At 46.8% G+C, this 27,595-nt stretch overlaps 1 protein-coding gene across 1 annotated transcript in view; it reads left to right on the top strand.

Moving 5' to 3' along the window:
- Positions 1–24,074, top strand: part of Tbc1d1 (TBC1 domain family member 1) — a 192,832-nt gene extending 168,758 nt beyond the window's left edge. Inside the window, 5 exon segments of the mRNA XM_038344424.2 lie at positions 3,373–3,617; positions 5,788–5,947; positions 10,959–11,128; positions 17,593–17,766; positions 22,374–24,074. Coding sequence (XP_038200352.1) covers positions 3,373–3,617; positions 5,788–5,947; positions 10,959–11,128; positions 17,593–17,766; positions 22,374–22,574 — 950 coding nt within the window. The 3' untranslated portion in view covers positions 22,575–24,074.
- Positions 24,075–27,595: the final 3,521 nt, after the last annotated feature.

The following is a 27,595-nucleotide window of genomic DNA, read 5'->3' as shown; positions in this document are numbered from 1 at the left end:
CCCAAAGTGTGCCACACAGCGCACAGCCGCTGCTGGTTTACCTGTGGTCAGCAGCTTTGAGTGAGCAGTGAGGCCCATCGGACCACCCGTGCCCCTGGGTATACATCCCACAAGGTCCGGGGGCTGTGTCCGCGAGGTGACTGACGGAAGGCCTGATGAGGTATGCAGTGTGTCTCCTCTCCTCCCTGGGGCTGCCACACTAGCACTGGCTTCACAGGAGTGGCTTGCCCAGGAAGCATTTTTTAACCCGGATGGTCCATTCTCTTCGCAGTGCCCTGCCTTTCCCTTTTCTGGATTTGCAGCCAGGACGGCAGATAAGCTGTGTTCGCCTGGGACAAGTGTTTCCTAACTTGGGAGGTCAGGATCCCTTTCTCTTTCAAATTGAGTAGCCCAACGAGCTTTGGCTTATATGGAAAAAGTGTTAATATTTACTGCATTAGAAATTAAAACTGACACAGTTAAAAAAAACTTGTTTTTGTTTTAAAATAACAAGCTCACTATACAGTGAAAAACAACTGTCTTCCGAAAGAAAATCAGTGATGGTTTATGACATTGTGTTATAGTTTTAAAACAACTTTCATAGCTTACTTAATAGGACCAACAGGATTATCATGTTACCTTCGTTTAGTCTGCTCTGGTTATATTTTTTGAAGAAAGCAAAGGAAAGGCCGACTTTATATGGATCTGAAGTTGAAAACAGAAAGGTGGCCCTCACAAACTCTAAACAGGCTTCACAGACTCCCAGGATCCTCTGGCTGAAAGCGAGAAGCACAGGGCTAAAAGAATGGCAGATAGTGGGGTGGTGAGGTGGCTCGGCTTGCCTCCAAGCCTGACAAACCAGGTTTGGTACCAGAACCCACAAGGTTGGAAGAGAGAACTGACTTCTCCAACTTGTCCTCTGGCTGTCACATGTAAGATGTACATACCTTTGACTTACCCAATAAGTAAGTAAATAAATAAACATCTTTTTAAATAGGGAAGAGGGGTATTCATGCTGGCTGGCCTGTCTCGGGGTGTGCTCCAGTCTGCCTGCAAACCAGTGAGGGAGCGGAGTGAGAAGGGCGTATGCTGCCTGCTTCTGATAATCCAAGGAAAGCGATACTCTTGGCCTATTCAGTACAGAAGGTGAAAGTGACTGTGGAGTTCTTTAAATGTGATGAGCCCAAATTAAGGTGTGCTGTCGTCATTCACAAGAACCACTGGAATTCAGTGCCATATGAAAAGAGAAGGAAAAATGCCTTGATGTTTTCATATTGGTTACATATTGAGATGATAATATTGTATATGTTTAATTAAACAAAACAGCTTATTCAAAAATAATTCTATCTGTGCTTAGAAAAGTATTGTGTTTGTATATGATGTATATGTGTGACTACGTGTGTCATGATACATGTGTGGAGATCTGAGGACAGTTTTGTCATGTCAACTCTCTCCACCCATGCATGGGTGACCTAGGTGCCTTTACCCGTTGAGCCATCTTGTTGGCCCTACCTGTAACTTTAATATGGCACTGGGCAGTGTTAAATTCTCATTATAGCTTGCAGCATAGCTGTATGCGGCCATCACTCAGAGCTTAACAAAAGTAATTGCCTGTTCTGCTCATGCGCACACCTTCAGTGGGTTCCACAGTGGAACAAGGTCTTGGAGACCCTGGGAATCTCCCTCACAGGCCTCACCCAGCCTAAAGGGCGTATCTGGGAGTAGGAAATAAGTGTGCGCATCCAGACTGATGCAGGGGAGTGTTGTTTTGTGTGCACTGCTTACTTCTCCTGAACAGTAGGGTGACTGCACAGAATATTTGGGGAATGTGTTGGAGGAAGAGTTAGCAGAGACAGGAAGGGAACAGGGATTGAAAAGCAGGAGCCTGTGGCTGTCTTCTGGAAACCCGGGTTCAGCCAAGTTTCATCAAGATGAAGTAGATGCTTTCTAGAAAAACTGAGGACAAACCTGTGGCTCTGTCTTCCTGCCCCGATGCTGCTGCTCAGTAACTCTGTCTAGCAGTTGCTGTGGCAGGTGACCTGCCAGGCCATGGATCTCGTCTGTGTCCACCCTGGTCCTGTGCCCCTCTGTAACTTTTTAATGTGGTGCTTTCTAGTCACTGTTCCTTAGAAATCCTCTTCTCCATCTATCACCAGGATGTCACAAGAGAATTTCACAGGTATCAGCAGTAAAAGACTCCTGACTGAAATAAGGCAAAAAAGTTCTTTTTAAAACTTATTTTATATTTTAAACTTATTTGTGACAGCTTTACTTATTTGAGCACACACTTGTGACATAGCACACATGTTGATTGGAGGACAACTTGTAAGTGAGTTTTCTTCTTCTACCATGTGTGTCCCTGGAGATCACAGTCCAGCTGTCAGCTTGACGACAAGCCCCACTGAGCCCTCTCACTGGCCCATGTCTTTTTTATTTTGATATCAACTTTGTGGAAATAGTCATGATTTTTCTTGCTTTTTTTAAAAAAAAAATGTATTTATTTGTGTGTATGTGTGTCCATAGAGGTCAGAGGAGAGGATATTGGGTAGGTCTCCTAGAACTGGAGCCACAAATGGTTGGAAGCGCTGTGTGGGTGCTGGTGCTGGGAATCAAACCTAAGTCATCTGAAACAGCACCCAGTGCTCGTAACCACTAAACTGTCTCTCCAGCCCCATGATTTTAAGACCTGTTTTATCCCCTGTTCAGAAGGTCACCGTTTTGAGTAAAGGAACACCTACTATCCTTCGGCCTGTCTGAGATCTCAGCCTCTGGTTTAAAAGTGTAGAAGAATCCCGTGGTGAGACCCACTTGTGGGTAGAACTCATGATCTGGAAAAGCTTGTGGCAAAGATCTGTCCCAATATATGAATGACACGGGCTAGGGTTGATGTCTAGAAAGAACCGTGCTCTTAAGAAGTAGGGTTCTGTTGTCAGGACCAGCAACTTTCTTCTTGTTTCAATCCAAATGTGATTGAAACACAAATATTTGTAATTTTTGTGACGAAAGGTAATTATAACTTATTCTTCCTAAACCACCACTCACTGGACATGATGGTGCACACCTCTAATCCCAGTGCCTGGGAGGGAGGGGATGGACTACTCTCTGTGAGTTAAAGTCTAGCCTGGTCTACACAGCAAACAAGTTCTAGGCCAGCCAGAACTGTAAACTGGGACCCAGTCTCAACAGCAAACAAACTAAATACAACAACAGAGCTATCGAACTTACCGTTTATTGTTGCAGATTGTTATATTAGGACCTACGCCAGCTGACCACATTTACAGGGCAGAGGTGGTGATGAGGACAGAGGCGTTAGCACCCTTGGCCTACAGCATGCTGCCTCTCTGGTTCCGTGGGCCCCGTGTATGCAATACCTGACCTGTGTTCTTTTCCCAGGGCGAACATTTCCAACGCACCCGTACTTCTCTGCCCAGCTCGGAGCAGGTCAGCTGTCCCTTTACAACATCCTGAAGGCCTACTCGCTTCTGGACCAGGAAGTAGGATACTGCCAAGGCCTCAGCTTTGTGGCAGGCATTTTGCTTCTTCATATGAGTGAGGAAGAGGCATTCAAGATGCTCAAGTTCCTGATGTTTGACATGGGGCTGCGGAAACAGTACCGGCCTGACATGATTATTTTACAGGTACCAGGCATCCCTGTGATGTAAATAAAGAGATGCTGGAGATGCGCATCCTTCCTCTTGGGCGGATCTAGGTTCTTCTCCACTGATGGCTGCCGATAGCTCACTCTGTGTTAGGCATTGATCTGTGTGCTTTCCATAATGGCTCTCAGGATGATGCTATTAATTGGGTCAGCTTGTAGACAGGAATATGAACTTGGCCCAGGACACGCAGCTAGCCAGTGGCAGAGGTGGAACTTAAATCCAGGCCTGTTTGGCTCCAGGACCTTAACTCCTATCCCTTTCCTTCTTAGCAATGTTACTGGTGTCTCCAAGCCTGTGATCTGCTCTATCCCCTGCCTGGGATCCTCTCTCCATCCCCACTGCCTGTCGTCCAGGGGTCAGCTATACTGTCATATACTGTATCACAGAAGCTCTTCCTGCCTATACTGACCCTGCATTCCCTCATCCTAGACATGCCATTTCATGCTGTCTTGTCCCATGCCTTCAGGACAACACATTTCCTGCCATAAATCACCTTAGTCGCTTACTTCCTACCGTCTGGTGTCCTGATTTTCCTTAGTGAGAGGAAAAGATTGTGTTGAGTTGTGCCCTAGTTTCCAGCAGTGCCGGGAATGGAATAGAAAACCCTGCTAGTGTTTGGTGAATGAAAACCAAGCCGGTCTTGGGGTGTAAGCCCCAGTTTTAGGAGGCCAAGGCAGGAGAATCTAAAGTTGTAGGCTGCCCTGGTCTGAACAGATGAGTTTAGTCTGCTCTACATAGTGAGGCCCTGTCTCAAAAACAAACAAAATGTCTAGGGGTGTAGCTCATTAGTTGAGTGTTTTCCTAACGTGTGGTAAAGTTCTGGGTTCTAGCCCCAGCTTCCAGGCAGGGAGGAAGGAAAGGAAGGAAGGAGAGAAACCGACACAGCAGTGTGTCCGGCTTGATGGGCACTGTACTTCTTGTTTTCCAGAATCGGAGAAAGCTCTGGGCCCTGATCTGGAGGTGTCCCTAAGCACTGCTTAACTGTCGGGGGACGTGTTCATTTGTGCATTTCCCAGGAGGATTCTGTAACATCAGGACTTTAGAATGTACCGTTAGAACTGAGGGCTTGACTGCAGAGAAACCCTGTCTCGAAAAACCAAAAAAAGAAGAAAAAAAAAAAAAAAGAACTGAGGGCTTGAAAACACCAGTATATGTTATTGAAAGTCCATTCGACTCTTGCTGGAGTTGTGAACCCTATGAACATGAACCTCACAAAGGCAAGCCCCTCCGCTGTCTTTTATGTGTGGCAGCCGTCACCAGAGTGGAGTGGCTCAGCTTTACGGCACTTAACCTACTCTAGAGGCTTTTTCGTGCTTTAGCAGAATCAGCTTTTCATTCAGAAGCTTGGTGGGTGCCAAAGAAAACTTATGACCTAAGTTGTATTTTAGTTTTCCCAGTTATGGACGTACATATCCACCCCAGTGCCTCATGTCAGATTCCGGCCTTCTCTGAGTTATTTTGTCTTTAGGCTCTAGTCATCTTGAGGTCCTGTGTGAGCCACAGGCTACACGGATGGGGTAAGCTTCCTACCAGAGCTGCAGCATTCTCTGAAGAAGTAACCTTTGACCCCAGAGTGGAACTTTAGCTTGAAATTTTTGTTTTTCTTTTTGTTCATCTTAAGCATTTCTTGTTTTAAGTCTCTCAGAATCTGTGTTTCTTTGTTAATAAACCTAAGAAATTGGTTTGCTGGAGTGATTCTGGGAGTCCAGAGGGAACTGGCTGTTGAGCGCGGACAGTGGATTTACTCTCTGGAACCATAATAAAGGTGATGTTGGTTTGCTGCTATCTAGCTGGAACTTTATGTTTCAAATTCCCCTTGATTGGAGTTTTTCTAAGAATGTGCATTTGTAAGGGAATTTGTGAGATGCTTTTACAGGCAGGCATCTAGGGTCTCTTAGCCAAGGAACACAAGGGGACAAAGAAGGAAGTGGAAGCTGACCCAACATTATCGCTCTGGGGCTCTTCCACTGACCTCATGTGAGCCTGTTCCCAAGAGCTCTGGGGATGCATTAGTCACTGAAGTCAGTGGATACCCTAAGCCAAGTAGAAGACAAGCAGGGCAGAAAGCCCCTCCCACCCTGTGAGATGATGAGTCCATACATGTGATAGGTACATGGTTGTCAGCCCCTGTGGATGTGTGTTCCTGCAGATCCAGATGTACCAGCTGTCACGGCTCCTCCATGACTACCACAGAGACCTCTACAACCACCTGGAAGAGCAGGAGATCGGCCCCAGCCTCTACGCGGCTCCCTGGTTTCTCACGGTGTTTGCCTCACAGTTCCCGCTCGGCTTTGTCGCCAGGGTCTTCGGTGAGCTTCCTCCATGTGTCTGCCAGCCAGCATTCTCCTGTCAGTGAGCAGCTTGTATTGTCAGCCTGTGGTCGTTGTTGGTTGTGTGACTATCTAGTCAGGCTTGGTTGCCTAGGAGTCCTTGTGAGCAGGTCAGACCCTGCTCTACACGGTCCCGCCCATTAGTCACCTCTTTTACTTTTAAGCACATATAATCTCATAATTTCAAAGACTTCTTTTCAGAGGACTAGAACTGAGCAGGGGGCGGGGAGAACTCCTTGTTGGTAGTGTGGAAACAGCTGAGAAGTTGAATTCCAGGGTTTGTGGGAGAAACCCTGCCAAGGGGGCTGAACTGACCACAGACTCAGCTACAGGGAATGAGTGAGGCACTCCTTGGGGCCAAACTGGAGCCGCCACCTGCAGAGAAAGAGTTCTGGTCCCTAGGAGAGCCAAGTGAGGCTGCTTATGCTGGTGAAGGGCAGGAAAAACAAGCCGCCTCCTCCCTGGAGATGAGAGCCTTTCTGCTGCGGGATAATTTGGTGCTCTGTGCGACATGTTCTCGTGACTTAAAGTCTAATAATAAAAGCTGAAGCCAGTTCAGACAGGATGTTTTTCTCTGAAGGAGTGATGAGTCTTGGAGTTTTATATACAGTGTGCCTAAAGATGCCAATGTCTGCAAAATTCCTGGGTCCCACAGCTCCCTGCTGTACTAGTAAGTTCCTGGCAGGCTCACATCTCAGTGGTCCGTCTCAGCCGTCGGTCCCACTGAAAAGGCAGCTTTCTCACGGTCATTTCAGTTTATCGCCTTGGGGACCAAGCTCGTTGAGCTCTGTACGGATCAGTAGTTAAGCTGCGTAGTTACTGCCGTTCAGGCTCTTAGGCCTTTCTGGCCTGGGACCTCTTCCCATTTAAGCCTTTAAACCTGGATAAATCTTAAAGCAAATGAGCCTTTGTTGATATTCTCTCTTTGATACATGAGTAGAAGGTTTCCAGTTTACAAGGTCAGCGAGATGACTCTGCAACTAAGGGTTTTTGTCACCCAACCTGATGTCATGGGTGACATGCGCCCACGTGGAGGAAGGAGAAACCTGTCTCCTGCAAGTTGTCTCTGGCCTTCCCATTAGTAGTGCCATGGCACACACATACAAATGCATTAAATAAATAAACAAACAAATGCAAAGAGATTCCCGGCTTGCACCTGCATAGCTCCCATATTAATTAATAGGTCACCTCCAAAAAAGGACATGCTGCTTGAGAGGGCAGCTGCTGCCAGTGTGTATCCTGTGACCTCATGGTGCTCATGCTGAGGGAGATGTAGTCCTCTGTCCTGGGCCCCGTGGTCTATATGGTTTTAGTCTGAGTGGAGCACGGACCTTGAAACAGTTGCTCTTGCTCTGAAGAGATGGCTCCAAGATGAAAAGCACACGCTGCTCCTGCAGAGGGCCTGAGTTCAGCTCCCAGCTGTTAGGAATATTTTCTAGCACGAGCTCTCTGCTGACCCCAAATAATCCCAATCAGACCAAATTAAAAGATGCCCGGGTTTAACTGGACTCCTGCGCTCACACGACCACTGGAGGAAAGGGGGAAAACCACACGTTTATTTTGGTGGGGAGCAGTTTAAATAACCTGAGGGGGTAGTCTTGACATTTCCTGGGGAGGGATCAAGATTCAATGGGCACAGGGGTGGGGCCTCCAAAGATGGAGGCTGGAGATCCGGTATTTACACCAGCACCCTCCTCAAGCAGCTCACAGCCACCTGTAATTCTGGCTCCAGCGGGTCTGACACCCTCATCTGGCCTCACAAGCACCTGCTCACACAGGCACATCAATATAAAGTAAAATACATCTGTTTTTTAAAAAAGAAAGGAAAGAAATGCCTCTTCACCTTCTGATCACATCTGCCTTTAAGAAAAACAGGAGCTGGCTTTCCTGCTAGAGGAGGCAGCTGCAGGGTCCAGCTCTGTGTCCTTCTATAGAATGCCCTGCTGAGGAGATAAAAGTGGAGCAGAAAACTGAGGGCTTGACATAAGGCACAGAAGTCTTAGGGTGAAAATAGAGTAGGAAATGGAAGTTGTCCTATGGCCAGGGAACGGTTGGCTCTGCAGTATAACATCGTGGCAACAGTGTGCCTTGGCACAATCTGCCTGAACAATGATTGTCACATTCGTGTGAGGAAGGTAGAGGCTATAACCACAGGATTGCCACCTCCTAGGAGACCATTAAGGGGAGGGTGGGGCTGTCCTGGACAGCAGTCATGTGGCTAGGAGAGAGATTCCAAATGAGGTCACCCAAGGAAATTGCTCTTGCAGATCATAGGGTTGTAAACAGAGGTCCCAGGTGTGATGGGGCACACCAGGTGTGATGGGGCACACCAGGTGTGATGGGGCACGGAGCCCGAGCTGTAGGAACGTCTTCAAAGGGAAAACCGTTATTTGTGCTCTTCTCAGCAAGTCCTACGCACTGCGGAGGGGTCAGCTGAACTTAAGGCACCCTCTACTTCCTGCCTGTTTCTGAATGGCTGGAAAATGCAGCGAAGGAAGGGATGGGGGAAGTGGGCAGCTGGGCCCCAGCTCAGCTGCGGCTTGGCTGGACCTCCACCCACCCAGCAGTCACTGCCTGCAGGGGCTTTCCAGGGACAGTTACTGTTGTTGACTTTTTTCATTCCCAAATGCAGATGTGTGAGCATGGGAAGATGACCGGAATAGAAATAGCTGGGCTGGCACAGAGGGGCTATGTTGTAGCTAACATTTTTTTTCAGTTACTTACAAATTAGGCTTAAAGTTCTTCAGAGTACATAAAACTTTTATCATTTTGTTTGTTCTTTTACAAAACATTTATGTTTAAAATACATCTTGTAAGAGCTGGCGAGATGGTTCAGCAGTAAAGAGAGCTTACTGCTTTCCAGAGGCCTTGAGTTCAGTTCCCAGCACCCATATCAGGCAGCTCACAGCCACTTGTAACTCCGGCTCCTGTGGATTTGTTGCCCTCTTCTGGCTGGCACATGTGCGACACACACACACACACACACACACGTTAATAAAAATAAGTCCTGTAGCGTTATTCTCCATCTTGTCATTTCCTGCCATGGTGAGGTTTACATGTGGGTGTGTGTCCCACTAGCTAGGCATGTCAGGGATTCTCCAGTGACCCAGCCTTGGTGTGGATATACTTCCTCTAAGCCACGCCAATCTTGAAGTTATTGTCTGAACCTCAACAACCAACCCTGAGGAGGAAGCAGGTCATCCCATGGGCTAGGGCCAGCCTGAGCCCTGAGCAGGCGTGGCGTTTTCAGTAGCTGAGGGCTCCCCATGTGGTCAGCAGTCTCAGGCTGCACTTGGTGCCCTCATTTTCCAGCACAGACCGTCCCAGTTGGCACCAACTCCAGTCACGTGGCCAGGGACGTAGTCAATGTTTCAGATATCTTGAGGACTAACCTGCTGAGTAAGCTTACAGATCAGCACCCTCTCTCCTGTGCCTTGTCCAGATGCTCCCCTGACTCAGTTTCTCACCATTCCAGCGGTGTCCAGCCTCGTTCCAGTTTATGAACAGATCTCACGTGCTGTCGTTCTGCCTCACGTGGAGGGCATCTCGGGGAATCTTCCTGGGCTTTGGTGTCGTGGTTGCGCCGTTGCCGTTTCCTCGCCCTTTCTCCTGTGTGGCAGCCCAGGGTGGGGTGGGGAGTGTCAGAGAAGGAGAGACGGGTTAGTTGCCCTGGTTGTTCTTATACTTCTGCTTTCACCTTTTTCTTTTCACTTCATTCCAGTCACTAGGTCAAACGTGCCCGAGCCGAGACACCCAGTAGCCAGTTTTCCTCTGTTCTAGCCCAGGCACTGATGCTCCTCTGTCCTGGCTCCAGGTCCAGTTTGTTGCTTTGTCCACTGCCTCATCCTACTGTATAAATTCAGTATAGGAATTGCTGTGGCTTGCCAACGAACATAAGAAAGCACAACAAGAACTGGAGAGTAGGCTCACCCAACTTCAATTCCTCAGACGGAAGAATGGCTCTTGGTGCCATTGTTCTGATGAAGTTCCATGTGCTTTTGAAATTTTGTACGCCTGTTAAAAGCTTTAAACATCTTTTCATTCTATCTTTTTATTTCAAAATACAATTCCCCATCTACAAGAGGGGGTTTACTAATTGAAAGCCCGTTGCAGTGGCTGGAGAGATGGCTCAGTGGTGAAGAGGTCTTATTACACAGCCGTGAGTCCCAGAGTAACTAGTTGGGTGTCCTAGACATGCTTGTAATCCAACCCTGAGTGGGACCGGGACAGGGGAATCTCTCAGGCTGGCTGCTAGCCTAGACAGGAAAACATGAGCCTTTGCTTTAAGGAGAGACCTTTCCTCAAAGGAATATGTAGGGAGAAGAGGAGAATACTTGATACCCTTTTCTGCCTTCTTTAAATGCACATGGGTGTATAGATGTGCATACTCCACACACTCATAGACACACACACATACATAATTAAAAACTGATCTTTTTAAAACATGTTTTGGCAACTCCTTTAAAATCTTTTTTATGGCCGGGCGGTGGTGGCACACGCCTTTAATCCCAGCACTCAGGAGGCAGAGGCAGGCGGATCTCTGAGTTCGAGGCCAGCCTGGTCTACAAGAGCTAGTTCCAGGACAGGCTCTAGAAACTACAGGGAAACCCTGTCTCGAAAAACCAAAAAAAATAAAAATAAAAAAAAAATAAAATCTTTTTTATGGAAAAATCATAAGCTAATAAAAATTTTTCTCAACTTTTGAAGATCTTTTGAATTTAATTGTTTTTTCAGAGTAGAAATTTTTTTATCTGAACCTGTGACAAAACCTAAGCCATATATTTATCTGTTGTTTTTAATTGTTATCATTTGCAGTAGTGTCTTGACAACTCTGTCTGAAATAACAGGCTCTTAAAAAGGAAACTAAATTTGTAACTTGGATTCAATTCCCCCCCCCCCCCTTCTACTCGTTAGTGTGAGGAAGAGAGAAGAGAGAGGTATTTTGTCAGGAGCTGACAGGACTTAACTCTGCATTTCTGTGTCTTCTTAGATATGATCTTTCTTCAGGGATCAGAGGTCATATTTAAAGTGGCTTTAAGTCTTTTGGGAAGCCACAAGCCCTTGATTCTGCAGCATGAGAACCTGGAAACCATAGTGGACTTCATAAAGAACACACTACCCAACTTGGGCTTAGTGCAAATGGAGAAGACCATCAATCAGGTACGGCGGATCCAGCCTTCCAGATGCACTCAGATCAGAGTGTCTTCAGTCAGGTACAGGCTGCCCCAGGTCTCCAGATGCCACTGAGATCTGGAGTGTCGCTTTCTAAAGAGGAGCTGATTCTGACCACTTTGTGTTTCGGGTGGCATCTTGCCCAGTGCCTGGCATGTGGAAAGCACGTTACAGAAGAAGAAATATCTGACTCTGTGTGTGTGTGTTGTGTGTGTGTGTGTTGTGTTAATGGCAGAAGGCACGAGGAAGCCAGATGTGCTAAGAAGGACCAGTATCGGTAGTTTGTTACATGTAGGAGGCTTCCATTCTTGTCTTTTGTTCTTCAGAAATGTAAACTTTTGTAAGGTGCCAGATTTTGTAAAAATGAATGCTTTGATTTTTCCACTCAGTGGTACTAACTGAAATGTTCAGAAAATGACTTTTCTATAATCAGTATAAGGTTGACTTCATGAATCTGCTCTGTCTAATCTGTTGTTACTGTTGGAAGGTTTTGGCATCTCTAGCTTCCATATGCAATAGAACCATTACTCTAAAATGGTGAATGTTTTAGGTAGATTTAGCTGGGAATTACAACTAAAGCGGAACATAAAAGGTTTGGGAACAAAGACTTTTCCGGTATGATTGCTGCGCTGGAGAAGCAAGATACTTAGTGGGAGTGGGGGAGTCACTACTAGAAGCGTCCAGAGGCTGTGTGGCTGAGAGTGTTAATCTGAGTTCTCTACAGGAACAGAACCAATAGGCTATGCCATAATTATTGGGGGTGGTCTATTAAATTGTCTTGCATGATTGGAACCTAGGTAATTTAATTGCCATCTGCATACCTTTGAGCCAGAAAGTCTACTAGCTGTGCGGTTCTCAAAGCCAGAAGCCTCAGGGAAACCAACGGTGTGGTCCTAGTCTGCAGCAGCAGGTCTGGAATCCTCCTGGAGAATTGTGGGTTACAGGGCGAAGGAGTAGAGTCTGGCAGCAGCGGTGGCAGCAGCGGTAACCGCGCTTGCCCAGGAGCAGCAGAACTCCGCTTGCTTGCAGGCTGCTCCCCCTTCCCTGCCCACCTCCCCCATGATAGGATCTCACTTTGTAGCCCTGGCTGCCTTTGAATTCACTTCTGTAGGCTGGCATCAGCACAGAGAGCTGCTAGGATTAAAGGGTTTTCCGCCTTTTGCTCTTGTGTGACTGCCCCACCCCCATCCCCAGCCTCTTGGAGTACTGCTCACATTTAGGACAAGTGTTCCTCTCTGAGCTGTGCTGACACACCCGTCATCTCCAGAAACACCTGCACGGACACACCCAGCCACGCTCTACTTGTCGCCGGGCATCCCTCAATCCAGACACATCAACCGGCAAAATAAACCATCACACAGTGTACTGGAAGGGGTGTCGTCTTTGGGGCACACTGCAGAGTCAGCAGTCTGCTCTCCTAAGCTTAGATACAAATCTAGATAAGTCATTTAAACACAGATGGTGAGATAAAACTTTTTTTAGAAAGTAAATGCTTATGTAAGGATTTCTGATCATTCACCCGATAGCTCAGGCCGGTCCAGTGAATTGTAACTAGTTGCAGCCTGTGCTGTTCAGCCGTCTTCTGCCTTAGGGGTTAAGTACTGAAAAAAGGTGCAAATCTGGCACTGGGCGGGACTTCCTGTTGCACATGACCTTGCATCTCTGCACACTGCACGTGCCCATGGTGAGGAGTTCTTGTCCACTCTGTACTTATCTTTAGCTAACTGGTTGGCTCCAGGTCTTACCTGCCTGGCACACTAGCTCGGTGTAGACCTCTTTTGCTTGCTGAGTCCGTCCTTTCTGCCAGGTCCTAAGGAATCTATATATCCACATGAGTTCTTGCAGGCATGACCACATTCCTGAGGACAGAAAGTGGTTATTAGCCGGCCTACACTCACTGCAGCAGAGGGGAGAGGTGAGGTTTCGGGTGCACCTCACCTCAGAGGGCTTCAGCAGCTGCCCACACCACATACCTCAGGATTATATTTGCAAAACACAGGATAAACTCTTGGTGCTCTTTATTTCTGATGTTTGCAATAATTTACTCTCTTCTTAGTCTTTGTTGAATATACACAGTGGCTCACAGCCTCTGAGGTGAACCCAGAGTCTTAGCTACCTAGATTGAGTCTGTGTCCCACAAGTACTGACTTCTTGTCCCAGTTCCAGGGCAGGTCATTGATCTACCCCCTGAGTATACAGCCTCAGAGAGAGGGGGAAAATAATGGCTGTTTGTTTGTTCCTCCCTTTTCTGTGAAGCGCTGTACTTACTGGGAGCACTGCATACTCTGGTATGCATCAGGTACCCTTCAATACCAAAAGCTTAGGCTGCCTCGGCACCAGAAGACACTCATCTGTATCTGTGCACCTGAGCTGGCTCGTGCAGCTGCTCTGAACTTGACAGGCAGTACTCCCCAGACTCCTTAGCAGATCTAGGCCATGACATTCCAGTTTCCATTTTCAGTGAGATTAGGCAGGCCCAGCACCCCATATGCAATAGCAGGGCCTAAGTGGGAGAGACCATGGGGTTCTGGGTATTGAGTGTTGGAGTTGACAGAGTTTGGTTCATCTGGGCCTAGAAGAATGAGATGTTTCTGGATGGCCAGCATTTTGTGTGGTGGTGTTTCAGAAGCCTCTGCTACAGTTCCACAGCTCTGCCTTTGCAGCGGGTAAAGGGGTGAAGTAGCCATGTTACACAGAACATTAGAAAGGCGGGCTGTAGTTGGCTGAGCCACAAGCCAGAGGCAGACGAGAAAGAGAACAGAGTAATTAGTTCTAGTGCCAGATGTGTTCAGTGTGTGGTGAGGTAATGAGGGCGTGGGCTGGGTGAAATTGACATTGGGAACCCAGGCTTTCATTCCAGAAACAGTCTTGATAGAAACCGGGTCAAGTGCCGGCAGCTTTCTGCCCTCCTTCTCGCTCGTGGTTCAGAGCCTGACCTCTGAGAACTCAGGCTTGCTGCCCCTTCCCTCCAGAGGTACCTAAGTCTGAACAGACTAGAGAGCTAGTCTGAGGTGTGCATGATTACTCAGTGGCCGGAGGAACTCCGAGCTTCAAACCTGGGAAGTCCTCACAGTGGAAATGATGGGACAGTTATTGACTCTAGCAGCATGTAGCCCCGTGTCTGGACAGGCTGTGGTGGGCGGGCAGTCCTCTCTGGGGCTGTAACCCCATTTCAGTAGATGCCCTTTGTAGACTACTTGAGCAGCTTGGTCCCAGCCGGGCTCCTGAATGAGCCCTGCCTTAGTTGGCTCATGCTGGGAGCAGCATCAGAGGCATCTCCAAGGTTGACTGTCCAGGACGGAAGAGCTGGGGTCTCTGGAGCCACTCACCTTCCTCGGTGTGGCCTTGTGCTTGCCACTGTTATCAGATGCAAAAGGCTATAAGCATCTGCTGACCCAGAAAGAGGACCCTCTGGGAACGATCAGTACTGAAAAGTGTTGTGGGAGCCGGAGTGACAGTCACGTGACCGTGGGTGAGCGCTCTGACTCTGAAGCCTTGATTCAGTTCACAGCAGCAAATGTCAAAGTGCTGCCTGGAGATGCAGGCCTGCAGTCTGCTTTAGTCTCTGCACTGCGGTCCCAGACCAGCACTGTCGGATCATGTAAGGGCTTGTTGCAAGAGGAATCTTGGGACCCACCCCGGGCCTGCTGACTCAGGAATCTGCAGGGTTATGAGAGCCACAAGACTGTGTGGAAGCTGTGCCGTGGATAGTGTTGTTAAGAGAAGTTCCCAGTTGTACCCAACCTTGTGGGGCAGAAACCAATCTTCACAAAGTCCTTGTGTTCAGAGGAGGTTACTGCAGCAGGGTGGCCCTGTGCCCTAGCTCGAGCCACTGCATTGGTGGAAATGAGTGTTTGCAAAAGGACAGTGAGCCCCCAAGAGGGTGGGGGGCCTTGGGGACACATGCGTTACCACTGCCACATGTGATCATTAAAGCCAGGTTGACTTCTAATTAGCTTTATTATCAGTTTGAAGTTTACTTTAGACAGTGTGCCCCTTGTCTCAGATCCCCTGGCAGACTGCTCCTCTGCCCTGCACTAAGGGCCACTGAGACCAACAGATTGGGAAGGGTCTAGGAAAGCCAGAAAGTATGGTTTACCAGCCACAAGTCAGTGCCTTCATTATACCTTGTTCAGAAACTGCAAAGTGAGACACCAAGACTTCAATAACAGTGAGCCCAGGATATAAGCGTACAGGGAGAGCCATCTAGCAGACACATATCTGGGGACCTATTTAGCTTCATGCATAACTTAAATTTCTGCATAGCATATAATACCTTGCCTGCTAGATTAACAAACCAACTTTTTAACATCTATTTGCAGTGCTGAGGGCATGTAGCATCTGGCACATCAGTACATGCTGGTGATGCTGTGGCTTGATTGTTCCTACATGGGAAGTAGTTTGGCAAGAGGCAGTATGTGCCAGTAAAGTTATCAGACCTTTCTGGTGCCAGAATCCCAACTATTGGAATGCATCCTTAGGAACTGGGCCAAAACACTAGGAGAGCCCTATATAGAAGGAAACTTTCTTAGAGTTGATATTTGTAATAAAAAAAAAATTGGAAGTATCAAGATGTCCAGCATTTACTGAGAGGGCTTATAAGCTTGTGCTGTGCTGAATTGGTAAAGAACCATAAAGCCATTTATTTTGGTGGTTATGGGGAACATGGCACCACAAGAAAGCCCTTAAAATATAAAATTAAGTGGAAAAAGTGAGTGGGGAAGGATATTTGACATTAGTTTTGTTTACGATTAGAAGAAAATGTGCTTCTAATAGTAAAGATGAGAGAAATCATAATGGTGAAGGATGCCGCGCTGGGCATTCCTCCTCTCCGTGCTTCCTGCGTTCTAGTTTTCTTGCTTCAGTAACAAAACTGATAGTGTGTCTTTTTGACAAAATCCTGAACATAGGGGAAAGAATAGTTCCTGCTTTGACAAACAGAAGACAGCGCTCCTTTCAGCACCAAAATTCTGGAACTTTCCTGAAACCTTGGAGACTGAGAGACAGACAGGGTAGTGGAAAGCACGAGGTCCCCGATATTCAGAGCTCACGTGGAATTGGAGAATACCCAAACATGCCACTTTTAGAGGCCATTTCCTGTCCTGGGAACCTTAGCATCAGGGCCCCTGTCAGCTTGAGGACGAACCTCAGGCCTTGCCTGACGGAGTGTCCAGATTAGTTTAAAAGCTGGAGAGACTTACCCTTACCCTAAATGTGGGCGGCACCATCTCGGGAGCAGAGCGTCAGCCCCCATCTCTCTCTGCTTCCTGACCGTGGTTGCACTGTGACCAGCCACCCCATGCTCCTGCCACCCCAGTGGACTCAGCATGCTTGAACTGAGCCAAAATAAACCTGTCATGCATTGTGACTTTTGTTGAGCATTTTGTCACAGCAATGAGAAAGGTAACTAGCGTGGCCCTGTGCTGAGCTGCTTCAGCCTGTGGGGTTCCCTCTCCTGCTCCCTGAGAAGGCGCTGCACTGGGCAGCACCACATCTGTCTTCTGACCTCACTGCAGCCCTGTCACTTCCTCTTCAGGAGAAAGTTCAGACGCTGCCGCTTGAGTCACTTCCACACTGCGAGTTGTTTCACATGTGTGGCTCTGTCACCACCATTGCTGTTGTGGGCAAAGACAGCTCAGGCATTGTTTTGTGTTCACTCATGCGTGAGGGTGACAATTGGGGTTGGCTAATTTTTGCATATCTGTGTCTAGAGGATGTTTTCACCAACAGTTCTGTTACTTTGTCGTTCTTGCAACTCTGAAGACACAGCTGGATCGTAACTTGGACTTGGAGACTTTGCATGCAGGACATGATTCTTTTGCCGCCTTTTAACCTAGAGTCAGTGTATTTATGAAGTAGAATTTGCAGAGAAAACATTCAAGAATAAAATTTTTGAAAGTCTTGTTCAGATCCGGTTTTTGTTTTGCTTGTTTACTTGTATGTGTAGGTATTTTGTCTGTGCCTGTATGTATGTATGTATGTATGTATGTATGCATGCATGCATGCCACCTGAGTGCCTGGTGCCTATGGAAGCCAGAAGAAGGCGCCAGATCCCTTGGAATAAACTTATGGCTGAGAGCCGCCATGTGGATGCTGAAAGTCAGGTTCAGATCCTCTAGAAGAGCAGCCAATGCTTTTAACTGCTGAGCTGTCCCCTAGCCCCTTGAAAGTCTTTTAAGACTTTTTTTTTGGCCTTTTAGAGAAAGGTATTGAAACCTATACTTATTTTATCCTTTGAAATCATTTCTAGATGTTTGTTGCTATCTTCTCTTTGTAAAATCATGACCTCCTCAGAGCTGAATTTCCTTATCTTTCATGTGTATTACAGTCATGCTGCCAAGCATGTAGGGATGATAGATGCACATTGGCATGAGCACATGTGTGTACAGGTACCTATGCATGTGAAAGCTTGTCTTAGTTTCAGAGCCTGATGATTTTTCTGTCTCTAATAGGTGTTTGAGATGGACATCGCCAAACAGCTGCAAGCCTACGAGGTTGAGTACCATGTGCTCCAAGAAGAACTCATTGATTCCTCTCCTCTCAGTGACAACCAAAGAATGGATAAATTGGAGAAAACCAACAGCAGCTTACGCAAACAGAACCTTGACCTCCTGGAACAATTGCAGGTAGAGCATATTTGCAAAGCAGCTTCCTGAGCCTCTGTATAGTAGCTCATTAACTCACCAAAGGCAACAGCAGCCTGGTCTTTCCCAGGACCAGAGGACCTTTCCAGCCCTGCGCTGTTTGTAGTTGCGATCAGAGGTGTCCCAGGAGAATCGGCCCTTTTATTGTGGAGCAGACAGACTGTCCTTGCTAAGGTCAGACACTCCTGGAGCTTTCTGAGAGACTTTTTCTACACTTAGCTTTGCAGGAGACCGGCCCAGAGGCCCAGAGACCAGCTTAGTCCCGGTGCTGAATGCCAGCAATTGTACTTTGAATAACGATGGGATGGTCTTGAGCTTTCGTTGCCTGAGGGTGAGACAAGATAGGTCCCTGGAGAGATATTAAAGGAGGGGAGTGACATAGAAGTCTGTCTAACAGAGTAAACTAGAACATATGATAGTTATTTATAAATAAGTGGAGTACAAATGCAAAGATTTGTTTATTGAGGGCACAGTTCTCCCCTCTGGAACCTTTCCATCTTAAGTGGGTAAGTGCAGGTGAGACACAGAAGAGCTGCCGTGTAAGTAGTACATGCAGAAAGGTGAGGGAATGAGCTTTGGGCCACAGTCCAGAGGTGGCCCATGCACATGGCTCCCAGGCCTGTCCCTCATCAGTGTGATGGGAGCAAAACAAAACCCTCACTGCAGAGTGTGGCCCCTGTCAGTCAAACAGCACTAACTAACCCTGTTTTCTTCTTGCTAATAGTATAAATGAGAGAATGTGTCAGTGTTCAGAGATTATTGGAGGGATGTTAGTAAAACAGATTATTCGTGGGGTCCCTGAGCTCCATAGAACATGTTCTCCATCCTTACGCAGTTCTGATCTTTCTCCATAAGATGCTGCCACCTTGCAGACTTGAGTTTGTCCATGACGCAAAAGAGGTGGGCATTTGAGAGTCTGTTACTCATTCCCTGCCTCAAATACCTTCCTTCCAGCAGGCTCTCCCACAGGAGACCAGCAGATCCTTACTGTAGCACCCAGAAACAAAAGCTCCCCTCACCCATCCTAACCACCAGGCACCTCGGAAGCCACACTGCTTTGTTTGCCCTTACTGGAAATATGTTTACACTCTTCCCCGGAAGTCTCAGCTATCACCTGAAGGGAAGCCTGCTCTGTCCCACGAGGGCACTGTGCACGTGGTCATTTCCAGAGGTTGGAAGGCAACAGTGGGCCCCACACACACACTTGGACCTTGACAGGAGCACCTCCCACTGAGCTCACGTTTGCATTTTAAAGTTTCCCATGTACAACAAGCAGAAGTATATTCTGGGTTCATTTCTTAAGCTGATGCCAGTGTTCATCTTTGGAGTTTTGAAAGCAGTTATATACACTGCTTCTGTGTGAGGAGAGGGCCTCGTGACATGCTGCTGTGTTGGGGCAGCTGGCCCAATCCCTGCGTGCAGGGGCGTGGCTGCCCCAGCGGAGTAGGATACCCCTTAAATAGGATCGGGGGGCCGGAAGGAGCCCCGTTTTGCTCTCCCCCGCGTTACCTTCTGCTCCGCTGGACCCTTGGTTCTGTAAGTTCCCTTATTTCCCCTTTTATTAAAACTGGTTTATTATAAAAGGACTATTTTGGTTATTCCCTAACCCCTCCGACCGCCGGTACCCACCGGTACATTTCCGCCGGTGCCGCCGGTACACTGCTGAGAAACCTTCATACTGAAGAAAAGGTCGCTGGTGTCTCCTGAATTCCCTCCTCTCTGAGCCAAGTGGCTCCAGGAGCGTCTTATACAGGCTGCAGGTTTTGTTAGCCCGCTGTAGTTACTGAGCCTGTGCTGGGCAGAAGCTGAGCTGGACACGGCTCTGAGAAACACAGGCAAGGGTAGTTGTATAGTTACTGGGCCCTGAGCTGGTTTAGAGGTAGTTTTCCCATGATCCTCTCTGGAAGTTATGCCTCCCGTATATATCTCATGCTTTTTGTATGAGAAGGTTTTCAATATGATCTTAAAGTACATTTCTCCCCACCTTGAGTATCAAAATTTACCTGGTCTTTAGCTTGGTTCTGTTCATATCACTGATGGACAGGCCAAAGTTCTATCTGTCTATATTTTAAACATTTGATGTGACATGATACAGAAAGACAAGTAATATACGGTGTTGCCTGTTAGTTCTCATGCGGAGGAAAAACACTGGATGAAAAAAACTAAGAAAGATGACCTAACAGGGTGGGCATGGTGGGGGGGGGGGCATGAGAGGGAAGATGGGAGTAGAGAGGAAGGGAATAGTTCAGAAGGTAGACATGACCAAAACACAGTATTTGCTTGTATTGAAATGCCACAGTGAAACCCAATAACATGGACACTTAATGTATGTTAATAATTATGGCTCTTAAAATTTAGGTTGCAGAGACAACAGTGGAAGGGACTGCATGGGGAAATTATACTGTCCTCCAGTGCTATGAGCAAGGGCTCTCTTTTCTGCAGCCTTAAGCAATGTCGAACAAATTCTCAAGTGAGTGACATTGGCCCTGCCCGCATGCCTCAGTATGCATGCAGGCATATAAGCGTCTATACAGAAGGGGGTAGGAGAGAGAATAAAACTGGTAACAGCACACTGTTCACAGTTATATTGGATTGTGCTTTAATTCAAAATATAGAACTTGTATCCGTTGTTTTCAAGTGTGTTGAGCTGTGTTCATGATGTTTTAAGTAGAAAAACAAATTACTAAACAGACCATGTGGTGTGGTTTTCTTTAAAAGTATGATTTATGTGTGTTCTGTGGAAAAAAGAATATGAAAGATCATACACTAAATATCAGTAGCAACTGTCCAGACATCCTGCAGTAGTTTTCTAGTGCCTTGAGGAAAGGAACATCTAGCGGCTAAGTTAGTGTTAGTGTTCTATGAAGTCTATGCAGTCTGCTGTCACTTTAAGTCCAAAGGCATTTTTACCTTGGTAAGTAGCACAAGCTATTCGAGTACATGTAAATGTGTATAAAGGAATAATAGATTATTGCCAGAAATTATTCCTGACGTTTAATAGATTCTCAAACTGTAAATGCCAAATTTAGGTTGCTGAATGTATGTCATCTAAATTAGCAGACTAGAAATAATTTTCTTAAAAATTTGAAATGCTGTTACAGGTTTACTTATAAAGTACTTGAGAAATTTCTAAAATTTTCTTTGCCGATTAAACTGTCATGTTCACAGGTTAGCACAAAGTTTATACATTTAAAATAAACTCACAGAGTAAAAATAGGTTGACTCAAAAACAAAGAGTTGTCCAGAAACAAGAGAGGAAAGTCTTGCTGCTGCCGTTCGCTAGCAGTATGTCAGGTGATTGTGTGTGCTGGGCAATGGCGTGGGCGCATCCTAGTAATTGGCTAGCTACAGGTGGTCCCCAGCTGAGGGGCCTGTGGGGACCAGACCTTGAGCTCAGACACGCTTTGTTTAGTCTGCTGAGGAGACCTGCCGTCTGTGCCACTGGTAAAGCATCCTGCAAATTGGTTCACTACTAAGTCCCATGGGGAATGACTGTGCAAACTAGGAACTACTCCGTGAGCTACATGGCCGTCAGGACAGAGATGGGCCAGCCCAGCCTGGACAGTGGGGAATGTTCTGGAGTGGGAGGTACCACTTAAGGATATGTTCCAGGCCTGCACATTCCCTCTCTGAGCCCGAAGAGCTGTGCCTTCCAACCTGTTTCTCCTTTGGTTTTCAGGATTCTGATGTTACAGCAGGAGCTAGACTTGGAGTCACAGGTTTTCTGTCTAACACAAGGGTTGTCTTGTTCAAAAACAGTTTCCCAAGTTTTGAAAATGAAGTGGGGAATTAGATGTATTATTTCCCCTAGCTAAAATAAATGGGACACACAAAAAGGCTGGACTGATAAGGTGGGCCACCCCTTCCTGTCCAGAGTGCTGTCAATGCAGCTGGGCACTGAGGAGCAGGCTCAGAAGGCCTGAGTATAAAGTACAAGGTTGGAGCTGTTTCAGTACTCTCAGAGGGCCCCCTCAGGTCACGAGAGCCGGCCACCCCTGGGATGCCTGCTCCGGTGGACAGGAGATGGCAGCTAGGGCTGACGAAGCACTTCCCTGACCTGGTATGTGCTGGGTGTTAAGGATCTTGGACAATGCTTTGTCTCCAAGAGAGACCAAGGACTTGTTCTTGACAAGATTGGCGGTGGCCAGTAAGTGACAGTAGAGAGAATACTACTGTTTCTGACTTTTCATGTCTCAAGGAAAATGCCTTGTTTCCTGGGAAACCAGTTTGTACGTGGAGATGTATGGTCGGCTGGGACAGGCCATGCTGTGTCTTCCACCTGGCCTGCCACAGCATCCTATGTGCTCAGATAGGGAGTGGGGGTCCTGTTCCCTCTCTTCTCTGATGCTGTTTTCTCAATCTCCAGAGGGAAAAGACACAGGAGAATGTCACAGTGTTTGTAAGAGCCCAGCCTTCCTGCAGCGGAAGCGGGGATAGTTCTTGAATGACCAGAACTGATCATCAGTTGGCTTGTTGCTGCCCAGATTCTGCTCCAGAGGCCCCCAAAGACTGATTGGTGGCCTTCATAGCCACCCCCTCTTGTGTAACCACAGGCAGGTACAATTCTCATTTCTTCTTCCATTTTCCAGGTGGCAAACGCTAGGATCCAAAGCCTTGAAGCTACGGTGGAGAAGCTTCTAGCCAGCGAGAGCAAGCTGAAGCAGGCCGCGCTGACCCTGGAGTTGGAGCGCTCTGCCCTGCTGCAGACGGTGAAGGACCTGCGAGGGCAGGGTGCCCAGCCCAGCACTCAAGAGCCGGACTGTACCCAGCCTGAACCGACAGGTGACTGACAGCTCCCCGGAGAGACCGCACACCACTAACGCTGTCAAGGCCTTAATGGAGAGAGACAGAAGCTGGAGGCAGAGAAGAGAAGACTCCTCAGGGAGGAAACTGGCTCGCCAGCCCGCAGATGCTTTGCGCTCAGACTTGGAGTTGGGAGGGCTAAAGTCCGAGTTTTTGTTGTTTTGGTTTAAATTCACCCCCTTTCCAGTCCTGGTTGTTGTAGCTTTAGATGGCATGGACATGGGTAAATGTCCCTTTATGTTCCCTCCTCTTCCAGAGGCACATTGTTTGAAGAGAGCAAAGCAAGAAGGGCTTGAAGTAATTCCTCAGGCAAAAGTGTGATCCTTGTCAGTCTGCAAGAAGAGGTTCCTGTGACCATGCCCTTGGTGTCACCATGAGGTGCAATGGGGCCTTTGTCTACTCTTGTTATGGAGACCAGAGGTGGCCGTGGGGAAGGACTGAAGGGTTTATTGAAATTGGACGTGTTGATTGTCACCGACTCCACAGTCGCTCCCACGGGTGCTGAAGAAGCTCGTCTTTTACCCAGTGTTTTAATATGTTTTTGCTCACCCTTTCAAGTCCTGGTAGATAAATGTTTCATAAAGAAATCACAGTTTTTAGACTCCCTGTTCTTGCTAGTGTGTGAACTATCGCTATGGGATCTGAGATATTTATTTGTGACTGTTTCATAGCCACACTATAGGGTCACTTATTTATTTTTGTCTGTGGGATGATGTACCACAGCCATGTCTTCCTTTGACTCTTGACCCCCTTGGAACTTGCCTAGGAGTAGAGCACATCAAGATTTCAAGGGGTTCCTAAGATTCTGAAACACTGCAGAAGAACCCCGGCTGAAATTGCAGTCAGATGGATGGCAGCTGAGTTTTCCTGAGGTAGGATGCGTGTTTTGAGAAGCACTCAAAATACAGTGGCCTCTCTCTTGGGATGGCGAGAACCCTGTGCCTTCAGGCAGAGTGCCGCTCACAGCCACCCTGCTTCCAGCTGGTCCAGTGGAGAGCATCACCCATGAGCACAGCAAGCTTGGAGAAGAACCACGGGCACGGGAAGCCTCCTGAGTATTGGAATTGGTCCTGCCTTGGGCTCCACCACTCGGCTCTCCTGTACCACAAAAGTCTTTTGCAGCTGTCTTGGTAGGAAAGGAGCCTTTTAAGCCTAGGGTGAAAGGAGGGACCACCATCTTTGGTGTCATTTGGTATCTCTTTGCTATTTCAAAGGGACACCAAATGGCAGGTGGTACTGAAGACTCCCTCCAGCTCTTGGGTCAGGGGAAAGTTGTTCTCTCCATAAAGCAACATCAACAGTCCCATTGCCTCTCTTCCAGGAGGCTCCACCAGGGGTAGTTAGAGGAGGCAACTGTGGGGGCTTCTTTCCACATTGTATTTTATTATTTGAATGTTTTAAAATGTTGAGTTTTGGACATATTATTACTGTTCAAAACATTGACTCTATAATAAGAAACAAGAAAGCAATAAAACCGGTAATTCACACCTGTGTCTTCATGGCGTCTGTTTTCAAACTCTGAGTTTTGGCTTGGCAGCTTGCAGTGAACGTGGCTTCATTGTGCATCTCACCTCACCATTAGCAGTCATTTTTGAGACATTACCTCTCCCTCCAGGATCAGTGCCCAAGTATCCATGATGTTGGGACACCTTTCTCTAGGGCTGTGCATGATAGCACCAAGGCAACTGGCTTTTCCCATTGTGTGGACACCACCTGTCATTACAAGACTGTATTGGGCCAGCATACCATTCTTATAAACTCCTAAGTGAACCTATAGGTATAGGTTGGACGTAGTCACAGCTGGAGACCTAGCAAAGAGAGAAATCCACAGAGGCAACTCATGTCACTATGAGCACTCTCAGGCAAAGTATTAAATCAAGGCCCATGTTCAGTTTCTCTCCCCCTACACAACTCCATACCTGCATGTGTTCTTGAAAGTTGTCCCTCTTTTGATACTGTTTATGTCTTGGACACTCGTGTCAGCCCCTCAAGTACTGCTGTGTAGAACCTGGGTGGCACTCTGAGGGGGGCCCCGGGGTTTTGTTGTGTGAGGAAGTAAATTAGAAAGTAAGAGTTATTAGTGAAGTCAACTGAAGTTGTTTGAAAGCTAAGGATGGAGTGTAGTTTTTATTTTGCAGTTTGGGTTTGAACCCAAGGCTTTATGCATCCTAGGTAGGTGCTTTCTCACTGAGCTTCTCCCAGCCCTACCCAGTGTTCTTAAGGAGAATAATCAGAACTTCATTGTTTTACTCAACTTCTGCTTAATTTGCCCCCCCTTTGCTGCAAGGAAATGTTTCTCTGTTTAAGAGTAAGTAGCCTCTATATGTGAGTATAAACATAAAGACACTTAGGAGGTAGTTTGAAAAGATGTTAATCCTGCTAACCAGCAGCCTTAGGTTGCACTCCTGGACCTAAAACCTCTTCAGTAAACAAGGTTTACAGTTCTAGATGAGAATTTCCTCTTGTACAGTGGGTCTCAAATTCAAACATGGAGTGGTTGGTTATCCCCATAGCAGTCCTGCCACTATTGCTCTAATAAGCACATCTTGCCAGGTTGATATAGCTCGTAGGATTAGGTTAGACCACTGATGCCCTTTCCCTCCTCTCCTGGCAGCCACCTTCATAGCACCTTCTTGCCCTGAGAGCTAGCCAACAGGGAGGATGTTTCCAATTCAAGTCCAGTTTGATGTCTCTATATCTTGCATCTAAGGTGAGTAGTGTCTTCAGCAATAGGGTCTTACCAGCTGGTTCTGTTGGGTAATAGCAAAAGCCTGTATTGTTTGGGAGCCTCTGGGTGTTTCCCAACCAGAAACTACAGCAGAAAGATTGGTTTGTGAAATGTCAGCTACACCTACTGACTTGGAATTCACACAAGTTGGGTCTTCCTAGTAGTTACAGAGGAGAAAGGAACTCAGTTATTGCTGCCCCATTAACAACTAACAGGCTCTGGGAAAGGGGAGGCATAACAGCCAGCTTTATACCTACAGTTGAGCCCACCAGGCTCTGATGCTTAGTTCCAATTCAGGATCACACAAACAGATGTAGTTAAACTCTGTGTGACATTAAATAAACTTCATAAAAACTAGTATATATAATAAAACGATTCCTAAGGAAGGGGAAGTGGGAGGGAAATAAGGGTGTGTGGAAAAGTAACCTTGAGCATATTGTGCAAATATATAAAGTTGTGAAAGAACAAGAACAATAAGAAAAAGAAGTGGAGGGGCCAGGAGGGAATAGGACAGAACATTTGGGTTTGATAGGTATAAAATACCTTGTATACACACATGAAAACATCAAAGAATGCATTTTAAGTATTTTCTTTAAATAAAAAAACCCTAACCAATTATAAAAGTTTTCCAAGTTTATCTGAGTTACACCCTCCCATGATTTTTGCCAAAATATGATTTAAACAATAGAGCCCCTCCCAAAGCCCTTCACAAGTCCTCCCTTAGTACTTTCTCAGTAAATGTTTATTGGGTTCAGCCTCCTTGGAGACCTCTGCCTGGACAGTCAAGCAGGGGAAGTGGAAGAAGTCCTAGTCCTTGGGTTTTTGGTTTGCAGTTTTTTATTTGTTTTTACCATCTAGATACATTAGTAACATGTCTGGGTTGCAACTCTTTTTTTATAAGTTACAAGAAATTCATGGTTCTGGCCTGAAACACGCTTTGCTGTGCAGAGCACTATACATGCATGTGAGAGAGAAGTAGGGGAAGAGAGAGACCTAGAAAACAAAGCTGTGAGTGCCCTGTGCCCCACTTGCACCCCTAGCCTCTGCACTTTACTACTACAATGGCCGTTCTCAGATTCTGGACATCCAGGCATGGCCATGGATAATCAACCTTATTACCTTGTTTTTATGTTACCTATGCTAGCCTCAAACTCATGATCCTCCTGCCTCAGCCTCATGGGTGATGAGATGACAGCCATATGTAGCCGTACCCAGCTCATCTTCCTCACTCTTCTGAGAGTAATTTCTTGCCTTTATTTTTCTCTTATTCCAAGTTTGAATCTATGTTGACCAATTTTGAGTGTTTCCTTCCTGCTCTGGAAACGCTTTCTAAATCCTGTGCTCCTAAATAATGTCTCTAATTTCTTTTGAGTGTGTGCAAAAGCTGGCTCTCATTTACTGTTAAGTTGAGCCTGGGGTTCTCAGCACCCTTGACATGATACCATGATGGACCATTCAGGGAGGCTGAGTATTAGGGAAGTAGAGGCAAGTTGGTTTGGAGGGTCAGTAGCTATTGTTAGAAACCCACCACTGTTGACTTGAGTTCTGCATTATGTACTCAGATCATCTCAGTTGGTTGTTTGCTAGGCGGGGTAAAATCTACTTTTCACCCATGATCTTCCTTCTATAATGAACACACACATACACACATTCAAAGAATAGATTTGGACTGCTCTACATCCTTGGATATGACTACAGGTACAAAGTATGACTGCTTGCCTGCTCACTCACCCCAATAATGGTTAGGATGCCCTCGCTGTGTAGCAAACCTGATCTTGGGACTACAAGGTGGATGTCTGCTGTCACTCAGGTTTTCATCAAGTGTAGGTAATCAGCACCAATCACCCATGGAGTAGGGGCTGCCTACACAGAGTGATCAGAGAAGGCTCAATGGTGCTGGTGTTCAGGTAACACTGGAAGGAGAAGAAAAGGAACCAGCTAATAGAGTGGGTGTGTCCTCGGCAGCTGATTATTAGTGGGTGGAGTCCAAGTGATGCATGATTATGTCGTAGGTTGAGTCACATGAACCAAGTTCTTTCAAAAACTCTAAACCTGATGCTGCCTCTCCTATAATTCCTTTGCTCAGTCCTAGTGTCCAACTTGACTGTATTGAGTTGCAGAGCCTTGGGAAATGAAGTCCTGAGGGTTCCACTCATGGATGAGATCAGTGTCTGTCCCATTTCTGTCACTGTGATAAAACACTAACTGAAAGCAACTTGGGGATGAAAGGGCTTATTTTAGCTGACACTTTGACATCCCAGCCCATCATGAAGAGAAATC

Source organism: Arvicola amphibius, chromosome 1 (genome assembly GCF_903992535.2).
Source record: "Arvicola amphibius chromosome 1, mArvAmp1.2, whole genome shotgun sequence".
NCBI classification, from domain to species: Eukaryota; Metazoa; Chordata; class Mammalia; order Rodentia; family Cricetidae; genus Arvicola; species Arvicola amphibius.
This window is presented reverse-complemented; position numbering and strand designations above follow the sequence as displayed.